The 21234-nt window shown below is 46.6% G+C and overlaps 1 protein-coding gene across 6 annotated transcripts in view; it reads left to right on the forward strand.

Moving 5' to 3' along the window:
- MARCHF2 (membrane associated ring-CH-type finger 2) overlaps nucleotides 1-21234 on the forward strand; it is a 69227-nt gene that overhangs the window by 16344 nt on the left and 31649 nt on the right. For 5 of the 6 annotated variants that reach the window (XM_034754928.1, XM_034754932.1, XM_034754929.1 and 2 more), the window contains 2 exons: nucleotides 162-391; nucleotides 17145-17340. In XM_034754928.1, coding sequence (XP_034610819.1) covers nucleotides 216-391; nucleotides 17145-17340 — 372 coding nt within the window. In that variant the 5' untranslated portion in view covers nucleotides 162-215. The remainder of the gene's footprint in view (nucleotides 1-161; nucleotides 392-17144; nucleotides 17341-21234) is intronic. The other variant, XM_034754931.1, reaches the window with a different exon arrangement.

Consider the following 21234-nt stretch of genomic DNA (forward strand, 5'->3'; position numbering starts at 1 on the left):
TAAGAAATAGCACACTGCAGGAAGGAGAGTCTGATGGCATGGGTGCTATATGCCTCAGGAGAAGGGGGAGAGACTGATTGTGCGAGAAGCTAGCTGGAGCTTGAACAAGGAGTGAAATGGCTTAGAAACCTCTTCATCGGCTTTGTCTCGTTTTGTTCCAGGCCTATCATGACTGTGAGATTCAGTCTCTGAAGGAGTAGGTGCTCTTTGTTGCCATGACGACAGGCGACTGCTGCCACCTACCTGGCTCATTGTGTGACTGTCCAGGAAGTGCTGCTTTGTCTAAGTCAGTGGAGGACTCCGACATCGGGCAACCACAGTATGTCACCCAAGTGACTGCAAAAGATGGCCGGCTGCTCTCAACAGTGATCAAAGCACTGGGAGCACAAAGGTAAAGGAACATTGCTCACTGCTTGTGCTGGGCTGCATCAGCCTTTTGCTCTTCGCTATTACTATATCCCAGCCCATTTGCCCAGGAGCTTCATGGTAAACTAACATTGGAGATGATATCTGTTTAGCCAGACCTGTCCAGGGAAATAGACCCTAAAATGGAACCAAATACTAATCGAATACATACAATTAATTAGGCTCTCAAATGTCCATTGCATCCTAACCAGACTACCTAGCACTGACCAAGCCTAGGCCCTGTGTGCTACAACTGGCATCAGCTGGGGCTGCAGTGAAGGTGAGACATCCACCACCAAAAAAGCCAGGGACTAGGCTTACTGTGATAATTATTTAAGCACCAAAGACATAAGACAAAATACAATCCTTGCTCCAACAAGCTTGTGATGTAAAAAGTGCACATGCCGACTGTACAATGCCCTTTCTCCCCAGCATACTGGAACAGCAGGGCACATATATTTGAAGAAATTATGGTGTCCAAATATAACTAGTGTAGGATTCTTGTATATTTGAATATCCCAGCTACTCACAAAAATGGGCAGGCAGAACAGAGGGTCGGTATGATGTGCCTGGGAGTCATAGAGGGTGATGTGTGTCAGTTGAGTCCCTTCATGTGTCTGGATAGAATCTAACCAAGCTACCCTGTTTCCCCGAAAATAAGACATCCTCCGAAAATAAGGCCTACTTACAGTTTTGCCTCTCGTTGTAATATAAGGCATCCCCCCGATAATAAGACCTCCCCGATAATAAGGCATCCACCGATAATAAGGCATTTTTCATTTCTGAAAAATAAGACATCCCCTGAAAATAAGACCTAGCGCATCTTTGGGAGCAAAAATTAATATAAGACACTGTCTTATTTTCGGGGAAACAGGGTAGTAAAATTTAAAGCTGTATCTTTATAGAGCATTTGCCAATATTTTTTTCCATATCTGACTTCCAGTTTTGTCCTCTGCCGACTAGACTGTGTCTTAGTAGACCTCCAGTATTGTTGATTCAACAAGCAAATGGCAGTGAAATGTGCTGAAACTTTTTTGGTTTAAAAAAAGCTCAGATAAGCTGGGCAGTCTCCCTCTGCAGAGAACACTGGCCTCACATTCAACTCAGCTAGTGAGTTGGTCAGAGAACTTCGTTTCAAATCCTGCCTGAGTGTCAGTTATTCTATTCCATTTCAAATCTATCCATAAACTACAAATAAAGAATTGATGAAGTGTGGAAAATGGTGACTCTATGAATATGTGGAAGGCAGAGCTAGACACAGACATTGCATTCGGTTTTGCCTTTGTCTTTGTCTAACAAACCTGGAGCAGAATGGTGGAAGTGAGACTTGAATTTCTTTTCTTGGGGACTGCAATGGGAGTTCATGTTCCTCTCTGCAAACAGACTATCCCAGCCCATAAAACCCAGATGTAGGAAGTCTGGCTTAATAGAGAAGGAATAAGCTCTAGTGGGCAGAGCAGGTGTCCAGGGTGGGGAAGGAAGTCAAGGGTCAGCATCAGAGTCAACTGCCAGTTACTAGAGCCATGGGTCAAGCCAGAGTCAGAATCAGGAATCGAAGCTGAGGGTCAGAGCCAAGGGTCAAGCTGGAGTTGGAGCCAGGACTGGTCAGTGAGGCTTGGAGGTGAGGCAGGGAGGAGCCAGGAACAGGAAGAGAGGCAAGAATCAAGCATGGAGTAGGAGCACAGTGGGAACAGGAACGAAGTTTGGGTAAGGCAGGAGCAGAGCAGGAACAGGATTAGGTGCAGGAAGCAGGCACACGCAGGGTCCAGTGCAGCCACAACAGGAAACCACTTTGTTGCTTGGACAAACTTCCTATTCCTTCTCCTGGTTTAAATAGCGTAATTGGATCAATCAGTGGAGCCCGGCAGTCCTCCAATCAGAGCTCCCATGGGTGGTGCCTTGACTGGGGCTATTGCCCTAGTAGCTTCTCAACCCACCTAGTTTCAGTAGTCATTGGGCGGAGGCTAGGATGTGACAGTTGTCTGGGGACTCCCAGGCCTGGGTTCAAGATCTGGGACGTCACATCACCCCCCTTCTTATGGCAGCAATGGGATGGGCTTTTCAAGATGGTTCTTGTGGAATGTTCTTACAAATTCGGGGGCCTGGACATGTTCAGCAGGCTCCCAGGAACGCCCCTCAGGCCTGTAACCCTCCCAATCAATCAAATGCCACAGCTTATCCTACTTGGTTTTAGAATTGAGGACTTCATGGACGATATACTCTTCATGGTCCTGCACACACATCAGAATGGGGGGGTGGCTGGATCCGGTGGGGAAAAAGGGTTAGCCACATATGGCTTCAACAGGGATGCATGAAATGCTGGGTGGATTTTGAAGGAAAAAGGCAGGTAGAGTTTGAAGGTAACAAGGTTGATCTGTTAGTGGATGGTGGGCCAAGGAATTGGGCAGCCCTGATTGAGTTTATGGGATGGTTTGTTGGTATGGAGGAGCTCTGCTGAGTGCCATACTTTATGGCCTACAGTGAAATTCGGGCCTTTTTGTTGCCATTGATGCTCATATTGCTTGTTGTCCTGTTTGGCTTCCTCAGGCGGGTTTTTAGCTCCCCCTGGGTACGATGGATCAGTTGTACCCAATCTGAAGTGGCTGGAGTAGGGGAGGTTGGGGGTAGTTAAGGATGGAATTGGGGATGGAACATGTAGTTTGCAATAAAAGGGCTTCGTCCTGTGGAAGTGTGTTCAGTGTTGTTATATGTGAACTCTGCATAGGATAACAGTGAGGACCAGTCATTCTGATGGCGGTTGCTGTAGCTCTGGAGATACTGCTCCAGGATTTGGTTCACCCTTTCTGTCTGGCCATTTGTTTGCGGGTGATAAGATGAAGAAAGACAAGAGTGTACTCCCAGCAATCGGAGGGCCTCCCGCCGGAAGCAAGTAATTAACTGAGCAGGTCAGAAATAGTGCGCTCAGGGAGTCCAGAAGGCGGATGACCTGGTTTCCCTGTAGCTGGGTGGTCTCCTTGAAGGAAGGTAACCAGGTACAAGGCACAAAGTGGGCCACGTTCATGAGGAGTGTGATAAATGAAGGCGTGTGGGGGGTGGGGGTAGCTCCCTGTTATGGACATCCAGCCAGCCAGTTAGCCATAAAATCCCTCTTACTAGCTGTTCTCTACCTGCTTTATCTATAAAGAGTTAAAAAGAATTACTGCTTTGCATAGGTAAAAGGAAGTGAGTGGGCACCTGACCAAAAGAGCCAATGGGAAGGCTAGAACTTTTTAAAATTGAGAAAAAAACTTCCCCTTTGTCTGTCTGTGGTTGCTCTCCTGGGGAGAGGGGGACAGAGCAGCAATACTGTAAGAAGCTTTGGGCCAGGTATGAAAAATCATTTGTATCATACCTAAAAACTACTTATTTAAAACCCCAGAGATGTAATTAGATCAGGAAATGTCTAGAAAGGCGCGATTAGGTTTATCTTTTTTATTTCTTTATGGCTTGTGGATTCCTCTGTGCTAACCCCCAGGTGCTTTTGTTTTGCTTGTAACCTTTAACCTGCACTTCAAGAAAGCTATTCTTGATGCTTAATTCTTGTATTTGCTCTTTTTAACTCTATGTATTTATTTATTTTCTTTCTTTCGTTCTTTCTTAATAAAATTTACCTTTTTTAAGAACAGGATTGGAGTTCTGTCTCTTAAGAGGTTTGTGCACATGCTTTTTTTAATTAGCTGGTGGCAACAGCTGATTTCCTTGGGTTTTTTCCCCCAGCTCTTTCCCGGAGGGGGGGTGAAAGGGCTTGAGGGTACCCCACAGGAAGGAATTCTCAAGTATGCCTCCCTGGGTTCTCAAAGGAGTTTTGCACTTGGGTGGTGGCAGCATCTACCAATCCAAGGTCAGAGAAAAGCTGTAACGTTGGGAGTTTAATACAAGCCTGGAGTGGCCAGTATTAATTTTTAGAATCCTTGCGGGCCCCCACCTTCTGCACTTGAAGAGCCAGAGTGGGGAATCAGCCTTGACATGGTGGCAGAGCAGTGGGATCATTTTGAACCAGAAGCAAAGACCTCGGGATTTTAAAAGGACACATTTTTCCTTTTGGCAGCCTGCAAAGCCTGAGAGGGTTTTGTTTTTTTCCCTCTTTCTTTTCTTTGCTGGCTGAGGGGGAACAGGCATGCAAAGGGTTCAGCCTACTAAGCCAGGGAGCCCAACAAGCAGTTTTTTTTTTTTTCTAGCTTTGTGGCAACAGGGCAGCCCTTTGCATGAGGTTGCGAAACCCTAGAGCAACCAGTCTTCCGAAAGTGGTACGCCACGGAGAAGACCAACCCAGATCAAGCCCAGACATCCAGCTCCATGACAGAAATGCAGGGAGGGGATGGGGGACCGGGAATTTCCCAGGAGGGAAGGGTCAGCCCTCCCCAACCCAAGATCCCAGTGCCAGGATGGAGGGATGCCCTTAACCCAGGCCGAGTTCTAACTGTGGAAGACAGGAATTTCTTCCTAGAGATGAAGTGCTTGGCAGCTGAAGCGGAGGAGAAGTGCTTGGAAGTGGAGGAAAGGAAAGAGATGAAGTGCTTGGAGGCGGAACTGCAGCTGAAGCGCTTAGAGCTGGAAAAGGCTAAGCTGGGTCAACCAGGTAGCCCTAGCAATCCTCCTCCAGGTACCACTCCCCATTCCAAGAAATTCCCCACATACAAGGTAGGCAATGATGCAAAGGCCGCCTTAGAAAATTTTGAAAGATCCTGCCTTGGGGTACAACATCTCTCCAGACCAGTATATGGTGAAGCTGAGGCCACAACTCAGTGGACCCTTAGCAGAGGTGGCAGCTGAAATGCCTTAAGAACACATGAACGAGTACGAACTTTTTAAACAAAAGACCAGAATTAGGATGGGGCTAATACCAAAGCATGCCCGTCGGCGGTTCAGAGCCCTAAGGTGGAAACCAGATGTGACATTTTCCTGACATGCCTACCACATTGAAAAAATTGGGATGCCTGGATATTGGGAGCAAATGTTAAGTCTCTGGAATATCTGTCTCTCCTAATACAAATGGAGCAGTTCTTAGAGGGTGTTCCTGAGGAAATAGAAAAGTGCATCCTAGATGGGAAGCCCAAAACTGTAATTGAGGGGGGGAGATCGGAGCCAAATGAGTGGAGATGGTGGAGAAGAAAGCTAGTAGCAGTTGGTGCGGATACCAGAAGGGGCAACCTGAAATAACACCCAACCATCAAAGTCAGCCCAAGGCCCCACCTCACAAGGAGGAGCCCTCCACCCAGCCAGGAAAACCCCAGATGCCCTCTCGTCCTACCACCCTACTCTCCAACCATCCACCTCGCCCCAGCCCACAGTCAGCTGGGCGATGCTTTAAATGTAATGAGCTGGGGCATATGAAGGCTGACTGCAACTCATCACCCCGAGGTCCCACTGAGAGCCTCGCAAATACCCCCAGAGCAAAGGGAAGCTGTGAGTGTGGGCGGGAGGAAGATTACTGCGTGGAGAGACACTGGAGCACAGGTATCAGTCCCTAGTGGACCCCAAATTCGTCGACCCAAAGGCCCAAGTGACAGTGCAACCCTTCAAGGCCAATTCTTTTAATTTGCCTACAGCCAAGTTGCCTGTCCAGTACAAGGACTGGTCAGGATTATGGACTTTTGCAGTCTGACGATTATCCCATTCCCATGCTGCTGGGAGAAGACTTAGCCAACCATGCGAGGCTAACGAAAAGAGTGGGGATGGTCTCCCGCAGCCAGACTAAACAGGCCTCCACACACAACCCCATTCTTGAGCCTCCTACAAGAACCCACTCCGTGTCCCCTGATACCACAGGCCCGGGGACCCAGCCAGAGGTGGTGGAACCAGACCCCAGACCAGAGTCTGACAGCGGTTGTAGATCCAGTTCCTGGGACCCAGCCAGAACCAGCCCAAGGATCGGAACCGACGGAGCAGTCAGCACCAGAGCCCGTGCTTGCAACCGCACCAGAGTCAGGGGAGCCAGCACCAAAGGGCGCCACAGAGCCTGCAGCAGCAACAGCAACAGCAGCAGCAGCTAAACCAGCACAAGAAGCTCAACCAGAGCCTGAAATACAACCTAGTGCACTAGCGGAGAGCGGTTCACAATCGATGGAAACACCCCCATCACCTGCATTGCTTCCAGGGGTCCAAGTCCACAACCCAGCGAGGAACTAATGTCTCCAGCATCAAGGGAGCAGTTCCAGGCAGAGCAGGAAGCAGATGAAAGCCTCAATGGAGCTTGGACGGTGGCACGGAGTGACCCACTGCCTCTCAGCTCTTCCGATAGGTCCAGGTTTGTTGTAGAAGGAGGACTCTTATACAAAGTAACCCTTTCTGGTGGGCACAAGGAGGACTGGCATCCTTAGAGACAGTTGGTAGTTCCAACTAAGTATAGGGAAACACTCTTGCGCTTAGCCCACAATCACCCTAGTGGCCATGCTGGGGTGAATAGGACCAAAGACCATTTGGGCAAGGACGTTTCTACCTATGTCTGGTCTTGTAAGGTGTGCCAGAGGGTGGAAAAGCCAAGATCAGGTCACGGCCCCCCCTCCAGTCACTCCCCATAATTGAGATACCATTTCAGCGTGTAACTGAATATTCTGGGTCCTTTCCCTAAGAAAACACCCAGAGGAAAGCTTACATACTGACCTTCATGAATTTTGCCACCCGATGGCTGGAAACAGTAGCTCTAAGCAACACCAGGGCTAAAAGCATGAGCCAGGCATTGGCAGACATTTTTGCCAGGATAGGTTGGCCCTCAGACATCCTTATGGATTCGGGAACTAACTTCCTGGCAGGGACCATGAAATGTCTTTGGGAAGCTCATGGGGTGAACCACTTGGTTGCCACCCCTTACCACCATCAAACAAATGGCCTAGTGCAGAAGTTTAATGGGACTTTGGGGGCCATGATACATAAATTCGTGAATAAGCACGCCAATGATCGGGACCTAGTGTTGCAGCAGTTGCTCTTTGCAGGGCCTACAGGGCCGTACCACATCCCAGTTTGGGATTTTCACCCTTTGAACTCATTTATGGCCACAAAATTAAGGGGCCATTACAGTTGGTGAAGCAGCAGTGGGGGCGGGGGCAGGTGGTTACATCTTAGAATCATAGAAGATTAGGGTTGGAAGAGACCTCAGGAAGTCATCTAGTCCAATCCCTTGCTCAAAGCAGACCAACACCAACTACATCATTCTTCTCCAGAAACTAACATTTTGGACTTTGTAACCAACCTGCAAAACACCCTCAAGGACTCTCCAGCCCTTGCTCAAGAAAACCTACAGGATGCTGAACAAGAGCAAAAGGCCTGGTATGATAAACATGCCAGAGAGTGCCCAGATATGTAAGTAGATTAGGAAATGTCTAGGAAGAAACTATTAGGTTTATCTTTATTTCTTTATGGCTTGTGGATTCCTCTGTGCTAACCCCAGGTGCTTTTGTTTTGTTTGTAACCTTTAAGCTGCACCTCAAGAAAGCTATTCTTGATGCTTAATTCTTGTATTTGCTCTTTTTAAATCTAGCAATAGCCTGAGTTTTCCAATGTATTTTCTTTCTTTCTTTCTTTCTTTCTTAATAAAATTTACCTTTTTTTAAGAACAGGATTGGAGTTCTGTCTCTTAAGAGGTTTGTGCACGTGTTTTTAATTAGCTGGTGGCAACAGCTGACTTCCTTTTTTTTTTCCCCCCTCCCCTCAGCTCTTCCCAGGGCGGGGGTGAAAGGGCTTGAGGGTACCCAACAGGAAGGAATTCCCAAGTGCATCTTTCTGGGTTCTTAAAGGGGTTTTGCACTTGGGTGGTGGCAGCATCTACCCATCTAAGATCAGAGAAAAACTGTAACCTTAACATTTTAATACAAGCCTGGAGTGGCCAGTATTAATTTTTAGAATCCTTGCAGGTCCCCACCTTCTGCACTTGAAGTGCCAGAGTGGGGAATCTGCCTTGACAAGGTGATTGACAATAGTTAAGATGGCTATATTTCTATTGTACTCAGGTAGCTCCACAATTAAGTCTAGTGAGATGGGCAAGGGTTGGGCGAGCCCACAAGGTTTGTTGTGTGGCACCTTAGTGCAGACACGTAAGTCACAGGAGGCTACATATGCTTGTGAGGCCACCAAAAGAAATAGGAGGCCAGGTGCTACATTTTGGAACAGCCCCACCTAGGGGGAATCGTGGTACATCTGCAGGGCTGTCACATGGGGACTGCCAGGGGGAACATATATATGTCCCTTCACAAAGGTCAGTCTGTCTTGGAGCTCAAGCACTTCCTGGTCGATGGCTTCTTGATCGTCGAGGGAAGTCCCCTTGGCAGACGCTGAGCAGATTAGGACAAACTGGTCCGGGAGCATTGTCACATTGAGGAAGTTATGGGACTTTAGGATGTAGGAGATCTCTTGGTTGGGTTTCTTCTGGCCAGCATAGTATTCCACTTTTTGGGACAGGGCATCTGCTTTGACATTCCTACCACCTGCATGATAGGAGATTGTAAAATTAAAATGGAAGAAGAACAGGACCCATCGGAGCTGTCTGTGATTGAGGGCTTTGACTTGCTATAAATATTCCAAATTCTTATAGTCTGTGTACACTTGGACCGGCTGTCGGGCCCCTTCAAGGTAGTGTCGCCACTGCTTGAAAGTTGGCTTGATAGCCATGAGTTCATTGTCTAGGATTTCATAGTTTTGCTTGGCGGGAGTGAGCTTTCTAGAATAAACAGCATGCGGATGCATCACTTGCTGGCACCCATGCCTCTGGGAGAACACTGCTCTAGTTGCTTCATTAAAAGAGTCCGCTTCCACAATGAAGGCTTGTGTAGTATCAGGGTGGGCTAGTAAATGCAAGTTTTAGGTGCTCGAAGGCACATTGGGCCTCCAGAGTCCAACTGAACTGGATGTTCTTATGGAGTAAAGTGGTCAGAGGGGCAGTCTGCTCTGAGAATTTCAAAATGAACCAGCGGTAGAAATTCATGAAGTCCAGGAAACGCTGAACTTTGTGGATGTTCCGAGGTGCTGCCTTTACCTTTTCTGGATCAATTTTAACTCCTTCCAGGGACAGGATTAATCCCAAGAAGTCAGTAGAAACACCGTTGAAGGCACATTTTTTCCATCTTGGCATACAATCCATGTTGGCGAAGCCACTCCAAGATGGTGTGAACGTGAGTTGTATGCTGTTTGGAACGGTCTGAAAAAATAAGTATATCATCAGGATACATTACTACGTATTGATCTAGGATGTCCCAGAATAACTCATTAATGAAGTAATAGAACGTAGAGGGGGCATTTGTCAGCCCAGTGGCATCACCAAATATTCAAAATGGCCATAGCGGGTCCAAAAGATGGTCGTCTACTTGTCTCCATGCCTAATGCACACAAGGTTATATGCGCTCTGAAGGTCTAGTTTTGTGAATATTCGAGCAGGTACCGATTTCTCACTGATATCTGGTTCAAGGCCTGGTAATCTACACAGAGATGGAGGCTGCCATCTTTCTTCTTCATCAAGAGAAAAGGCACCCCAGCAGGTGAAGTGGATTTATGGATGAAACCCTTGGCCAAATTCTCCTGGAGGTATGCATATAAGGTTGCTAGCTCAGGTTCAGACATGGCATAAAGCCGGCCAAATGGGACTGGATCTCCGGGCTGTAAGTTTATAGGACAATCGTAGTCCCGATGGGGAGGTAGGGAGTCCGCATACATTAGCAAAATCACTGTATTTGGTGGGGAGTTAATCAAGGATTCCACCTCCTATCTCTGTAGGCCAATCACTACCTCCCATGGGGCCTGGGTGTCTTCTGGGTGTTTCCCATCCATCAGATCCCAGCAGTGCTGTTGACAGAACTTTGAGGATAGAGAGACTCATGATTCCTGCAAGTGAATGAGGGGATTGTGATGGATTAGCCAGGAGATACCCAGAATCGGGAGAAATGTGGGGAGCATTACACCAAATTGCAGTGTCTCTTGATGCCCCCAGATTGTGACCTTCAGGGGGATGGTTTCAGTGACTACAGGCCCTGAGGATTTTGGGGGGGCCCCATCAATGGTTTCTATCAGGCAGACTTGGACTATAAGGGTCTGGTCTGTTGTCTCGTCCATAAAGTTTTCTGTGGTGGCTGAACTGATGAGGGCCTTATGCACAGGGAGTTGCCAAGTCTGGTGCAGGATTCTTAGCCTAGCAGGCACTTGGAGTTGTGGCCCCACCTGGTGGGATTCAGTTCATGATCCCTTCAGGACTCAGCCTTGGGACTTAGGGTTATATCTTGCCTTTGTGCCCAGCTCAGACCAGGACTGGGTTGGCTTGTTCTCCAGACCCTTTTGAGTCAGCTTTCAGGCCAGGCAGGTGGAGACGAAGTGGCCTGGCTGGCCATAATAGAAGCATAGATTGAGGTGTTGGCCATTGGGTGCAGGCCAGGATGTGGCAGCTGTCTGGGGACTCCTAAGCCTGGAGGTTTCTTCAGGGTTAAGTTGCCAGCGGGCAGAGTCTATCTGCATCGGCTTGGCGTGCTGAATAGTGTGGTGGTTGTAGCAGGTGCGTGCAGGGTAAGTGGAAACTCTCACTTCTCTTCTCACGCCTTTCCCACAACTGGTTGTCAAATTGTATAGTCAGCTCTATAAAGGTGTCCAGGCCTGCTGGGGTTTCCGCTGGGGCCAGAGTGTCCTTGAGCTCCTCACTCAGACCCCATTGGAAGTGGAATAGGTGGGCCACCTCATTCCACTCTGTGTCTGATGCCAGTTGGCAAAAGTGGGCTGCATATGTGGGCAGCAGTACCCTGCCTCTGCTGGGCATCCTCAGCCATTCGAGCATGTTGGGGGTCAACAGTGCCTGTAGGAAGGTGTCCCAACAGGTTAGTACTGGACTAATGCCCTCTAATAGTGGGGAGGTCCAGTCCAGTGCTTCCCCCGTTAGCAGGCTGACTACCAGGCCTACCTTGGCCTGGTCGGAAGAGTACATTTGCAGCTAATGTCGGAACTGGAGGCGACATTGATTTATAAACCCTTGGAACTTTCCATGGTGCCCATTGAAATGTTCTAGCAATGGAGTGACAGGCCCTTGTGCGAGGGGTGGCACAGCAAGTGGGACCCCGAGGTCAGTGTTTTTGGCGTGGAGTTGAAGAGCCTGTTAGTGTAGTGTCTGATTCTCCTCAGTAAACTGAGCAAGATGGGCCTGTGTTGCCTGGTAGTCTGCCTGGAGGTGGGGTACCCACTCAGTTCTCGAGTTCCCTTTGCGAAGAAAGAGTGAGCCTTGCTGATTCCATTCTGCTGGGTCCTCCCTGAGAAGCAGTCTGAGCAAGCTGTTATGGACTGGGATTCAGGCAGTGTGGCCTAGTAGTGCAGGAGACAGGTCTAATGGGTGGAGCAGACATACAGGGTGGGGCAGGAAACCAAGCAGCACCAGAGTCAACTGCAAGTTTCTAGAGCCAGGGGTCAAGCCAGTATCAGAACCAGGAATCAAAGCTGAAGGTCAAAGCAGATGTCGGATGCTAACTGCCAGAGCCAAGGGTCAAACTGGATGGGAGTCAAGGTCAGAAGTTGGAGGCCAGGCTGGAGCCAGGACTGTATTGGAGGTGAAGCATAAGGGCAGGAGGAGAGGCAAGGATCAAGCACTGAGCAGGAGTACAGTGGGAACAGAGTGAAGGCGGGGGTAAGACAGGAGCAGAGCAGGCACAGGGTTGGGTGCAGGAAGCAGGCACAACAGGAAACCACCTTGTTGGTGGGACAAACTTCCTGTTCTTCCTCCTGGTTTAAATAGCATAGCTGGACCAATTGGTGGAGCTAGGCAATCCTCCAATCAGAGCTCCCATGGCTAGTGTCTCGGCTGGTGCTATAGCCCTAGCTTCTGAGCCCATCCAGTTTCAGTAGCCATTGGGTGGATGCCAGGATGTGTCAGCTGACTGGGAACTCCTAAGCCTGGATTCAAGACTTGGGACATCCTACTGGGTGGGAAACAGCTCATGACTTTAAATTAGGTGGGGGAATGAGGATCAGTTAAGCAAACTCTGTCTGGAATTCCAGAGCATAAAAATGCAATAGTATCTGTAAACTGTGCTGCTTTTAGGGCTCTTGGTGTGAGGGTGTGTATATGGCTGTAATGGAATCCTACTCAGGCATCACTATTTCAAATCTCTGCATTTTCACAACTACTTAAGGTTAGGGTGACCAGACAGCAAGTGTGAAAAATCGGGACGGGGGTAGAGGGTAATAGGACTCTATATAAGACAAAGTCCCAAATATCGGGACTGTCCCTATAAAATCGGGACATCTGGTCACCTAACTTAAGGTGTTGGTGAAGTCAAACAGAGCCATGTGGCTGAACCTGATTGTGAACATAGCCAAACCGAGAGCAAAGTAACCGCAGAACCAAGTGAAATACAGTAGAACCTCAATGATACCAACACCAGAGTTAGAGACTGACCGGTCAACTGGACACCATGGGGAACCGGAAATAAGCTATCAAGCAGCAATGGAGACCAACCCCCCCCCCCCAAACCCCACAAACAAACCAGCAAATACAGTATTGTACGGTGCTTGTATTGCATTTTAAAGGTAGGCACATCTGGACTGCCTGTCGCAGTGCCCACTCCCTACTTACCATGGGTTGGGGCAGCCACTTACAGGTAGGAGGTGGTGAATGCTGTTTTCCCCTCTCCCTCCCTCTTGGCTGGGAGGGGAACAAGCTTGCAAGCTCAGAGTCTGGGAAAGAAACTTTCCGAGCTGCTACTGAAACATGGCCTGGAGTATAAGCTGCTGGAGCCAGAGCCAGAGTTCCTGCCTGCACACTGCACTCTGGAGGAGCAGCTCAGTTTTAAAGGACCAGGTGCCTCACTCATCAACTTTGCAGCCAGGGGGCTAGAACCAGCTGCCTGTCCCCACCCCCGCTCACCAGGCAGAACTCTGAGCCCTTGCACCGAGCAGTCTGCCCTGAGGAGCATCCCACAACAGCTTGTTCAGAGTTACGAACAACGTCCATTCCCGAGGTGTCCATAACTCTGAGCTTCTGCTGTACTTAGTACTACTGCTTTATTTATTTGGCTCAGATAAGGATGTGAAATGGAAGAGTTGTTGAAAGCAAAATAGGAAAAGAGGGAAGGAACAATACTACTGATACTATAGACTGTGTCCTGCCACAGTAACTGACCTCAAGATCTCATGAAACCAAACAATACCAGGAACAGCGTGACTGATCTTAAAACCGTGAGAGACAGAGAGACAGGGGCTAGGTCAGGGTTGGAATCTCTCCACAAAATGGAGTCACATTTGAAATATTTCCTGTGTCGTTCCAGCAAAATTTTGCCTTTTTATTTTGAAAGCTTTTCAGATGTTATCCACTGGATTGCTTATTGGTAGCCAAGGTTATATTAAGACACTGGAAATCTGAGACTTCTCAAACAGGAAGAGAGAAGATAAAATATCTCACAGATGCAGTTCTTAGCAAATAACAGAAGCATGAGAATATTTGAGATTTGGGTTTTTTTTTTTTTTTTAAACTACCTCAGTTGTTAATGCTGCGTATAGTTTATCTGAGCCATGTTTATATAGCACCATAACTGGACTTGGTGCTTGACTGAAATAAGACGCTGCCCCATACCCTGAAGGAATTACACTGTGGATCAAAAGAAAGGAGCAGAAGTAGGGAGAGCAAAGATACTTTTATGTTTTGCATGAGGCTTCTAAGCTATGGTGTTCTGTTTTTTTCATCCAAGGCCTGGCTAGAGCAAGCAAAGAGGAGTAGCTGGCCCAGGAACGGAGTCAAGCAGTGTCAAGTGGGATTTGAAAGCGAGTGAGGGTTTGTGGCACACTGGCAGAGGGTTCCAGAAGCAGGAGGCAGAAGGAGGTGAGAGTATGGGGAGTAGATGGAGCAAGGAAGTGAGAATGGGCAGAATACAATGGGGGCATGTGTATACTATGGAACGTTCAGTGCCCCGGGGAGCTCTGAACTTGACGTGGAAGGTGACGGGTTGGTGAAGTGATGCCAGGGTGTGGCAATGTGGTCAAAGTTGCAGGGAAGCGGGGTCACTGTACATGACCGTTGCATGGCATGAAGACTGGATAGTCATCAAGGCCCGAGAGGAGCAGCTGATGGTAGTCCCAATGAGCGAACTATGGCATGAGCCAGGGCTTAGCAGTATGAGGGAAGGGAGACGTCCTTCAGTGCGAGCACATAGTGGGTAGGACAGAGCTGCACCTCCTCAGTTCTACCCACTGGCAGCTGTGGGAGAGTGGTGCTGAACCTCCCCAATCCCTGCTAGTGTCAGCCAAAGGCCCTGACCTACCCTCTCTCTAGTAGAGAAGCTGGGTGCAGGGTGGCACCTGCTGCTTCCTGCTCTCCCCACTCCCTGTCCCAGCTCCTGTCTATCTTGGGTGTTTTAGGACACCCAGTATCTAATTTACATATTAATTCAAGTTCAGCAGTTTCTCATTGAAGTCTGTTTTTGAAGCTTTTCTGTTGCAAAATTGCCACCTTTACGTCTGTTACTGAGTGGCCAGAGAGATTGAAGTGTTCTCCTACTGGTTTTTGAATGTTATGATTCCTGATGTCAGATTTGTGTCCATTTATTCTTTTGCATAGAGACTGTCCGGACAAATGCTCAAATAAATTTGTTAGTCTCTAAGGTGCCATAAGTACTCCTGGTTTTTTTGCAACAGAAAAGCTTCAAAAACAGACTCTAACGAGAAACTACTGCACTTGAAATAATATGCAAATTAGACACTATCAATTTAGGCTTGAATAGAGACTGGGAATGGCTGAATCATTACACACATTGAATCTATTTCCCCATGTTAAGTATTCTCACACCTCTTGTCAAACTGTCTGGAATGGGCTATCTTGATTATCACAACAAAAGATTTTTTTTTCTCTTAATTAATTAGCCTATTAGAGTTGGTAAGACAACTCCCACCTTTTCATGTTCTCTCTGTATATATATCTCCTCACTATATGTTCCATTCAATGCATCCGATGAAGTGGGCTGTAGCCCTCGAAAGCTTATGCTCTAATAAATTGGTTAGCCTCTAAGATGCCACAAGTACTCCTGTTCTTTTTGCGGATACAGACTAACACAGCTGCTACTCTGAAAACTTTCCTGAATGGGACTTTCCTGCAATGTTGCCTCGCCCTCTGCTCCTTGGCACTTCCCCCAACATGACCTTTCTGTTGCAGTTTCACTGCAGTGTTTTCCTGATGCTGTGGAGAGGCGCCTGGGGGGATTCCACTATGTCTTTTTCTGTTTCTGGCACACTGATCCCTAAAACACTTCTTATATTTACATTGAATTTAAACACTTGGCAATATAACAATTAACACTTAAATGTAAGACTAGATCCAATGTAACCAGGCAGTCAGCATGACCAGGCCAGACTCCTTGAAGACAGATTATTTGCATTCTGGAACTGACATTTCACTTCCATGCAATTTAATTTTATGCATTGCATTGATTCATCACTGAAAATGCAAATTCCACCTAAACCGATGTGAATCTTTGAGGCAGAAATTCTCATTTTGCCAGAGTTCTCTGTAGATTTTGTTGTCACAACCCAGTCCTTTGTGCTTCTCTGTCTCTCTTTCTGTAATTGTAAATGCTCTTATGAGCTACTTGAACAGTGACTCTGTGGTGAGCAGCCTTGGACAGTGCTAACAATGCATAATAACATAATTCCAGAAAGACCCAGGGAAAGGTACCCTCAGGAATATATGAACAGACTGAACTATTTTCATTTCGATCAACAACCCAGGACCATTGCTTGGAAAACTTAAAAGGCTCTGAAAGTATTTGTACTAGTCTTCCAAAGCTTTTCTAGTCCTGGCAGGTCAGAAGATACTTGACCTTTAAAATCAAATCTCTCTGATTACTGTGTTGGCTTCCTCCACACTTGATTCCAATATGTCTGTTTTATGTGAGATTTCAAACCACTAGGGGAATGATTCTTGCATTGTATTATTACTAAAGTGCAATCTGTGTGCTAGGCTCGGCCTCTATAGACATGTAGGAAGAAATAGGCCCCTAGCCCTGCAGAGCGGATACTATACACTGACCATGTACAAATGGAGGGTGGAGTTGGTTGCAATGTGGTGGACAGAGAAGCTTAGTATGCCACTAATTTTGCTGGGTGGTCTTTTATTTATTAGCACATGATATGCCTTTTGGGAGCATGGCTTCTGATCTGTTTTTATTTCGAATGCAACCTTGGTCTTTAGTTCTAGCTGGTTTTGAGACAGCAGCTGCCAAAATCACATCCGAATGTGAGTAGGTGGGAGGGGGAAAGCAAGCGATAGTCTTAATTATCTGATTTTTAACATTGCGATTTCATGACTTGGATATGCACGATTGCTGTGTATGCCGTAGAGCTGAGACCCTAAGCTCTTTAGTGAGATATTTCTGTTTACAGTGTACACTTGAAAATAAAGACTCTGAATCGATCCATAGTATCTTAATCTGGTGCTTTTTAGAAGCCTCCCCAGCAGTACAGGTAGCCATTCTGGACTCTCGTCCACTGTAATTTTTGCTCCCTCATTACGTACTAATGTAGACTAAGATGTAACTCTTAGTAATGCCCTTGCAGTTATTGACATGGCCCACATGCCGTCATTTACTGTGTGTCTTTTTGAAGCTATTTCTGCTGCTGCCACAGCAGTTTGCTTTGAAGAGTCCCCCAGTCTCCAGCACAATGCAGCACCTTGTCTAGCATTAGCATGCCCTTGCAGGGCATGGTGAGATGTCTCTCAATGTTCTCTGGACATGGCTGTGCCATTCTTCCTAGTCTGACAGCAATTTCATCCCATTATTTGCCTCTTTCTTTAGTGATGGTCCCATCTGTCGAATCTGCCATGAAGGTGGAAATGGGGAGGGGCTGCTTTCTCCCTGCGACTGCACAGGAACACTGGGGACCGTGCACAAGAGCTGCCTGGAAAAATGGCTCTCCTCCTCCAACACTAGTTACTGTGAGCTCTGCCACACTGAGTTTGTCGTAGAGAGAAGACCAAGGCCCCTCACAGAGGTACCACTTTCCTCCTGCTTGGCTTTTCATATGTTGTTTTCTTTACCTTTGAAGGAAAATGACTGATATAACAGTTTTTAATTCAGTACTCTGGGGTACCGTCAGGTCCCTTGGGCCCTGCATTCAGCCTGTCTGTAAAGCTGTGTATTTAGCAAAACATGAACCATCTCCTTCCTTCAGTGTTTTTTAAAAATTGAACCTGCATAGTTTATTTTTAAAAGTTGCATAACTTACTTTGGGCCCTACATATAGATGAAATAATAGTCTCCCAGAGTCACACGGTGGATCATTCTTAACCAGAGCTTTGTTTTGGACATAGACAATTTGATCATGTCCTTTTAATGCACTATAATCAGCAATGGTTAAAAAAATGACTGGGAAATAGTATTTTTTCCTCAATTTTAATAAAACTGATATAATGTGAGGAGTATATATGATGCATTATAAAAATACCCTGACATAATAACTTGAGGTGTAAGAAATCTGTGGAAGAGCAGAGTTCATGCCTTTGGTCTGACTGGGTGTTGGCTGAGAGTCAGGTGTATCCCCTAGAGGAGAGTTGGAGAGTAGGGGTTAGGAGGTTAGGATATTTGTTGTTAGCCTCCTTAGAGGCAGACAAAATTGGATGAATGAGGAGGCCAGAGAACTATAAATTTGCCTTTATGATTGAGACTGCAAACAAAAACACTGTGGAAATGCAGAATTGTTGTTTTCATTTGCCCTGTTGTCCATACATAGGTAGAATTCTGTCTTGTTGTATGTGGTGTCCCCTTTATTAACTTAATATTAATGCGTAATGTGGCTTCGAGAAGTGTCATTTTTCCTTCCCTATTCTCCCCAGTATTTTGACATCTAATATCTCAATGTTGCATTAACGTAGTTCTCTTGCATTTAATTTCCTTGCTGTGTCTTGCATGTATGGTGTATGGTATACTTTTGATGCTATGTGTCATGGACCCAGTCCTTGGTGAGTGACCCTGACACACATGAAAGCATTTGGTTTGTAGGTCAGAAAGTTCGGTTCCTTCCCCTCTTTAGATAGGTCTGCTCTGGCTGTTTGTAGTGTCACATCTCCTGCTCGTTGTAGAGGTCATTCCATACAGGAGAGGAAGATATCTTTGACCAACTGATCTTTCAGACTTGTCAAATTATTGTGCAGCTACTATACTATACCTGCTGAAGAGCTTGGGTCTCCTGCTTAGGGTGAGCATATCTAAAACATCACTAAGCTTGCAGATGTGTTTTCCCTGGGATGAATAAATAAATTGTGAGTTACAGTGCAAGGGGGCAGTAGCTGAGTTAATCAGAAAACAAGGTTTTACTAAATAGGCCTGATGAGGTTTCAAAGCTAAATAGATTTGAAATTTGTTAGAATCACAGGGGTAGAAGGGACCACAAAGTTCATCTAGTCTAACCCCCTGTCAAGATGCAGGATTTGTTGTGTCTAAACCATCCCAGACAGATGGCTCCAGCCTCCTTTTGAAAACCTCCAGCAAAGCACCTTCCACAACCTCCCTAGGCAGTCTGTTCCATTGTCCTAACAGTTAGGAAGTTTTTCCTGAGATTTAATCTAAATCTGCTATGCTGAAGTTTGAATCCATTGCCTCTTGTCCTGCCCTCTGTGACAAGAGAGAACAACTTTGCTCCATCTTTTTTATGGCAGCCTTTAAATATTTGAAGTTGCTCACCTCTGGATCCTTTCCAATTTCTCCATATCCTTTCTATACATTGGTGACCAAACTGGACGCATACTCAATTGCATTTGCTTTTTTTGCAACAGCATCTCATTCTGACTCATGTTGAGGCTGTGATCCACCACAACTCCCAGATCCTTCTCAACAGTGCTGCTGCCAAGTCAGTTATCCCACACTTTGTGCATTTGGTTTTTCTTCTCTTAAGTGTAGCATCTTACATTTGTCTTTGTTGAATTTTATTTTGTTGTCTATAGCTCAGTTCTCCAATTTGTCAAGATCCCTTTGTATTTTAGCTCTGTCCTCCAAAGTGTTGGCAGCCCCCCTAGCTTTGTGTCATCTGCCAATCTATCAGAATGCTCTCTATTAGAATCATAGAAGACTAGGGTTGGAAGAGACCTCAGGAGGTCATCTAGTCCAACCCCCTGCTCAAAGCAGGACCAATTCCCAACTAAATCATCCCAGCCAGGGCTTTGTCAAGCCGGGCCTTATAAACCTCCAAGGAAGGAGACTCCACCACCTCCCTAGGTAACGCATTCCAGTGTTTCACCACCCTCCTAGTGAAATAGTTTTTCCTAATATCCAACCTGGACCTCCCCCACTGCAACTGATCATTAATAAAGATGTTAAACATCACCGGAGCCAGAACAGACCCCTGTAGAACCTCACTTGAAACCTCCCTCCAATCTGACTTAATTCCATTAATAGTTACTCTTTGTTTGCAGTTGTTTAACCAATTATGTATCCACCTAATGGTACACCTCTACCTCGATATAACGCTGTCCTCGGGAGCCAAAAAATCTTACTGCGTTATAGGTGAAACCGTGTTATATCGAACTTGCTTTGATCCGCCGGAGTGCGCAGCCCCGACCCCCCGGAGCACTGCTTTACTGCGTTATATCAGAATTAGTGTTATATCAGGTAGCATTATATCGGGGTAGTGGTGTAGTTCTGCCAAGCTCACATTTCTCCAGCTTACCTATCAGAATATCATGTGGGACTGTGCCAAAAGCCTTGCTGAAGTCCAGGTATATTATGTCCACTGCATTCCCCCATCCACCAACCCAGTTATCCCGTCAGAAAAGTAAATCAAGCTGGCTTGGCATGATTTGTTTTTGGTGAATCCATGCTGGCTGCTAGTGTTACGCCCTTCATCCTCCAGGTATTCGCAAATTGAATGTTTTATACATTGCTCTAGTAGCTTCCCAACAGTTGAAGGTTAGGCAGACTGGTCTGTAGTTCCCTGGCTCCTCCTTTTCCCCCCTTTTAAAAAATGGGCGCTACATTAGCCCTTCTCCAGTCTTCTGGGACCTCTACTGTCGTCCATGCGTTTGCAAATATTATTGCCAGTGGCTCCGAGATTTCTTCAGCTAATTCCTTCAGTACCCTTGGGTGCATAGCTTCTGGCCCCACAGATTTGAATTCATTCAAATTGGTCAGAAGATCTCTGACGTGTTCTTTGCTTATCCAGATCTGCATCCCTTCCCCCTTAGGGGAAGACTGAAGCTAAGTAAGCATTAAGCAGCTCTGCCTTCCTATCATTTTCCGTTATCAGCTCACCTTCTCCATTGAGCAGCAGATCCACACCATCCTGACATATTTGAAGAACCTCTTCTTGTTGTCTCTAACATTCCTTGCCAGCTGTAACTCATTCTTTGCCTGGGCTTTCTGATTTTTGTCCCTACACGCTCGTACCATTCCCATGTATACTTCCTGGGTGAAATGCCCCTCCTTCCATTTCCTGTATGTATCCATTTTGGTTTTTAGATTGTTAAAAAGCTCCTTGTGCAGCCACGTTGGCTCCTCTGGCTCTTCTTACCTTTTCTCTGTGCTAGAATAGCTTGATGATGAGCCTCCAGTATTACATCTTTCAGGAACTGCCAGCCCCCTTCGGCTCCTTTTCTTCCTAATTGGTCTTTCCATGAGATGGTGCCTACCATTTCACTGAATTGGTTGAAATCCACATTTCTGAAGTCTAGTGTCCTTGTTTTGCTGTTCTCATGTCCTCCTTTCCATAGTATTAGGGGGTAGCCGTGTTAGTCTGTATCTACAAAAACAACAAAGAGTCTGGTGGCACCTAAAAGACTAACAGATTTATTTGGGCATAAGCTTTCGTGAGTAAAAACCTCACTTCTTCGGATGCATAGAGTGAAAGCTACAGATGCAGGCATTATATACTGACACATGGAGAGCAGGGAGTTAC

Source organism: Trachemys scripta, chromosome 22 (assembly GCF_013100865.1).
Source record: "Trachemys scripta elegans isolate TJP31775 chromosome 22, CAS_Tse_1.0, whole genome shotgun sequence".
NCBI lineage: Eukaryota > Metazoa > Chordata > Testudines > Emydidae > Trachemys > Trachemys scripta.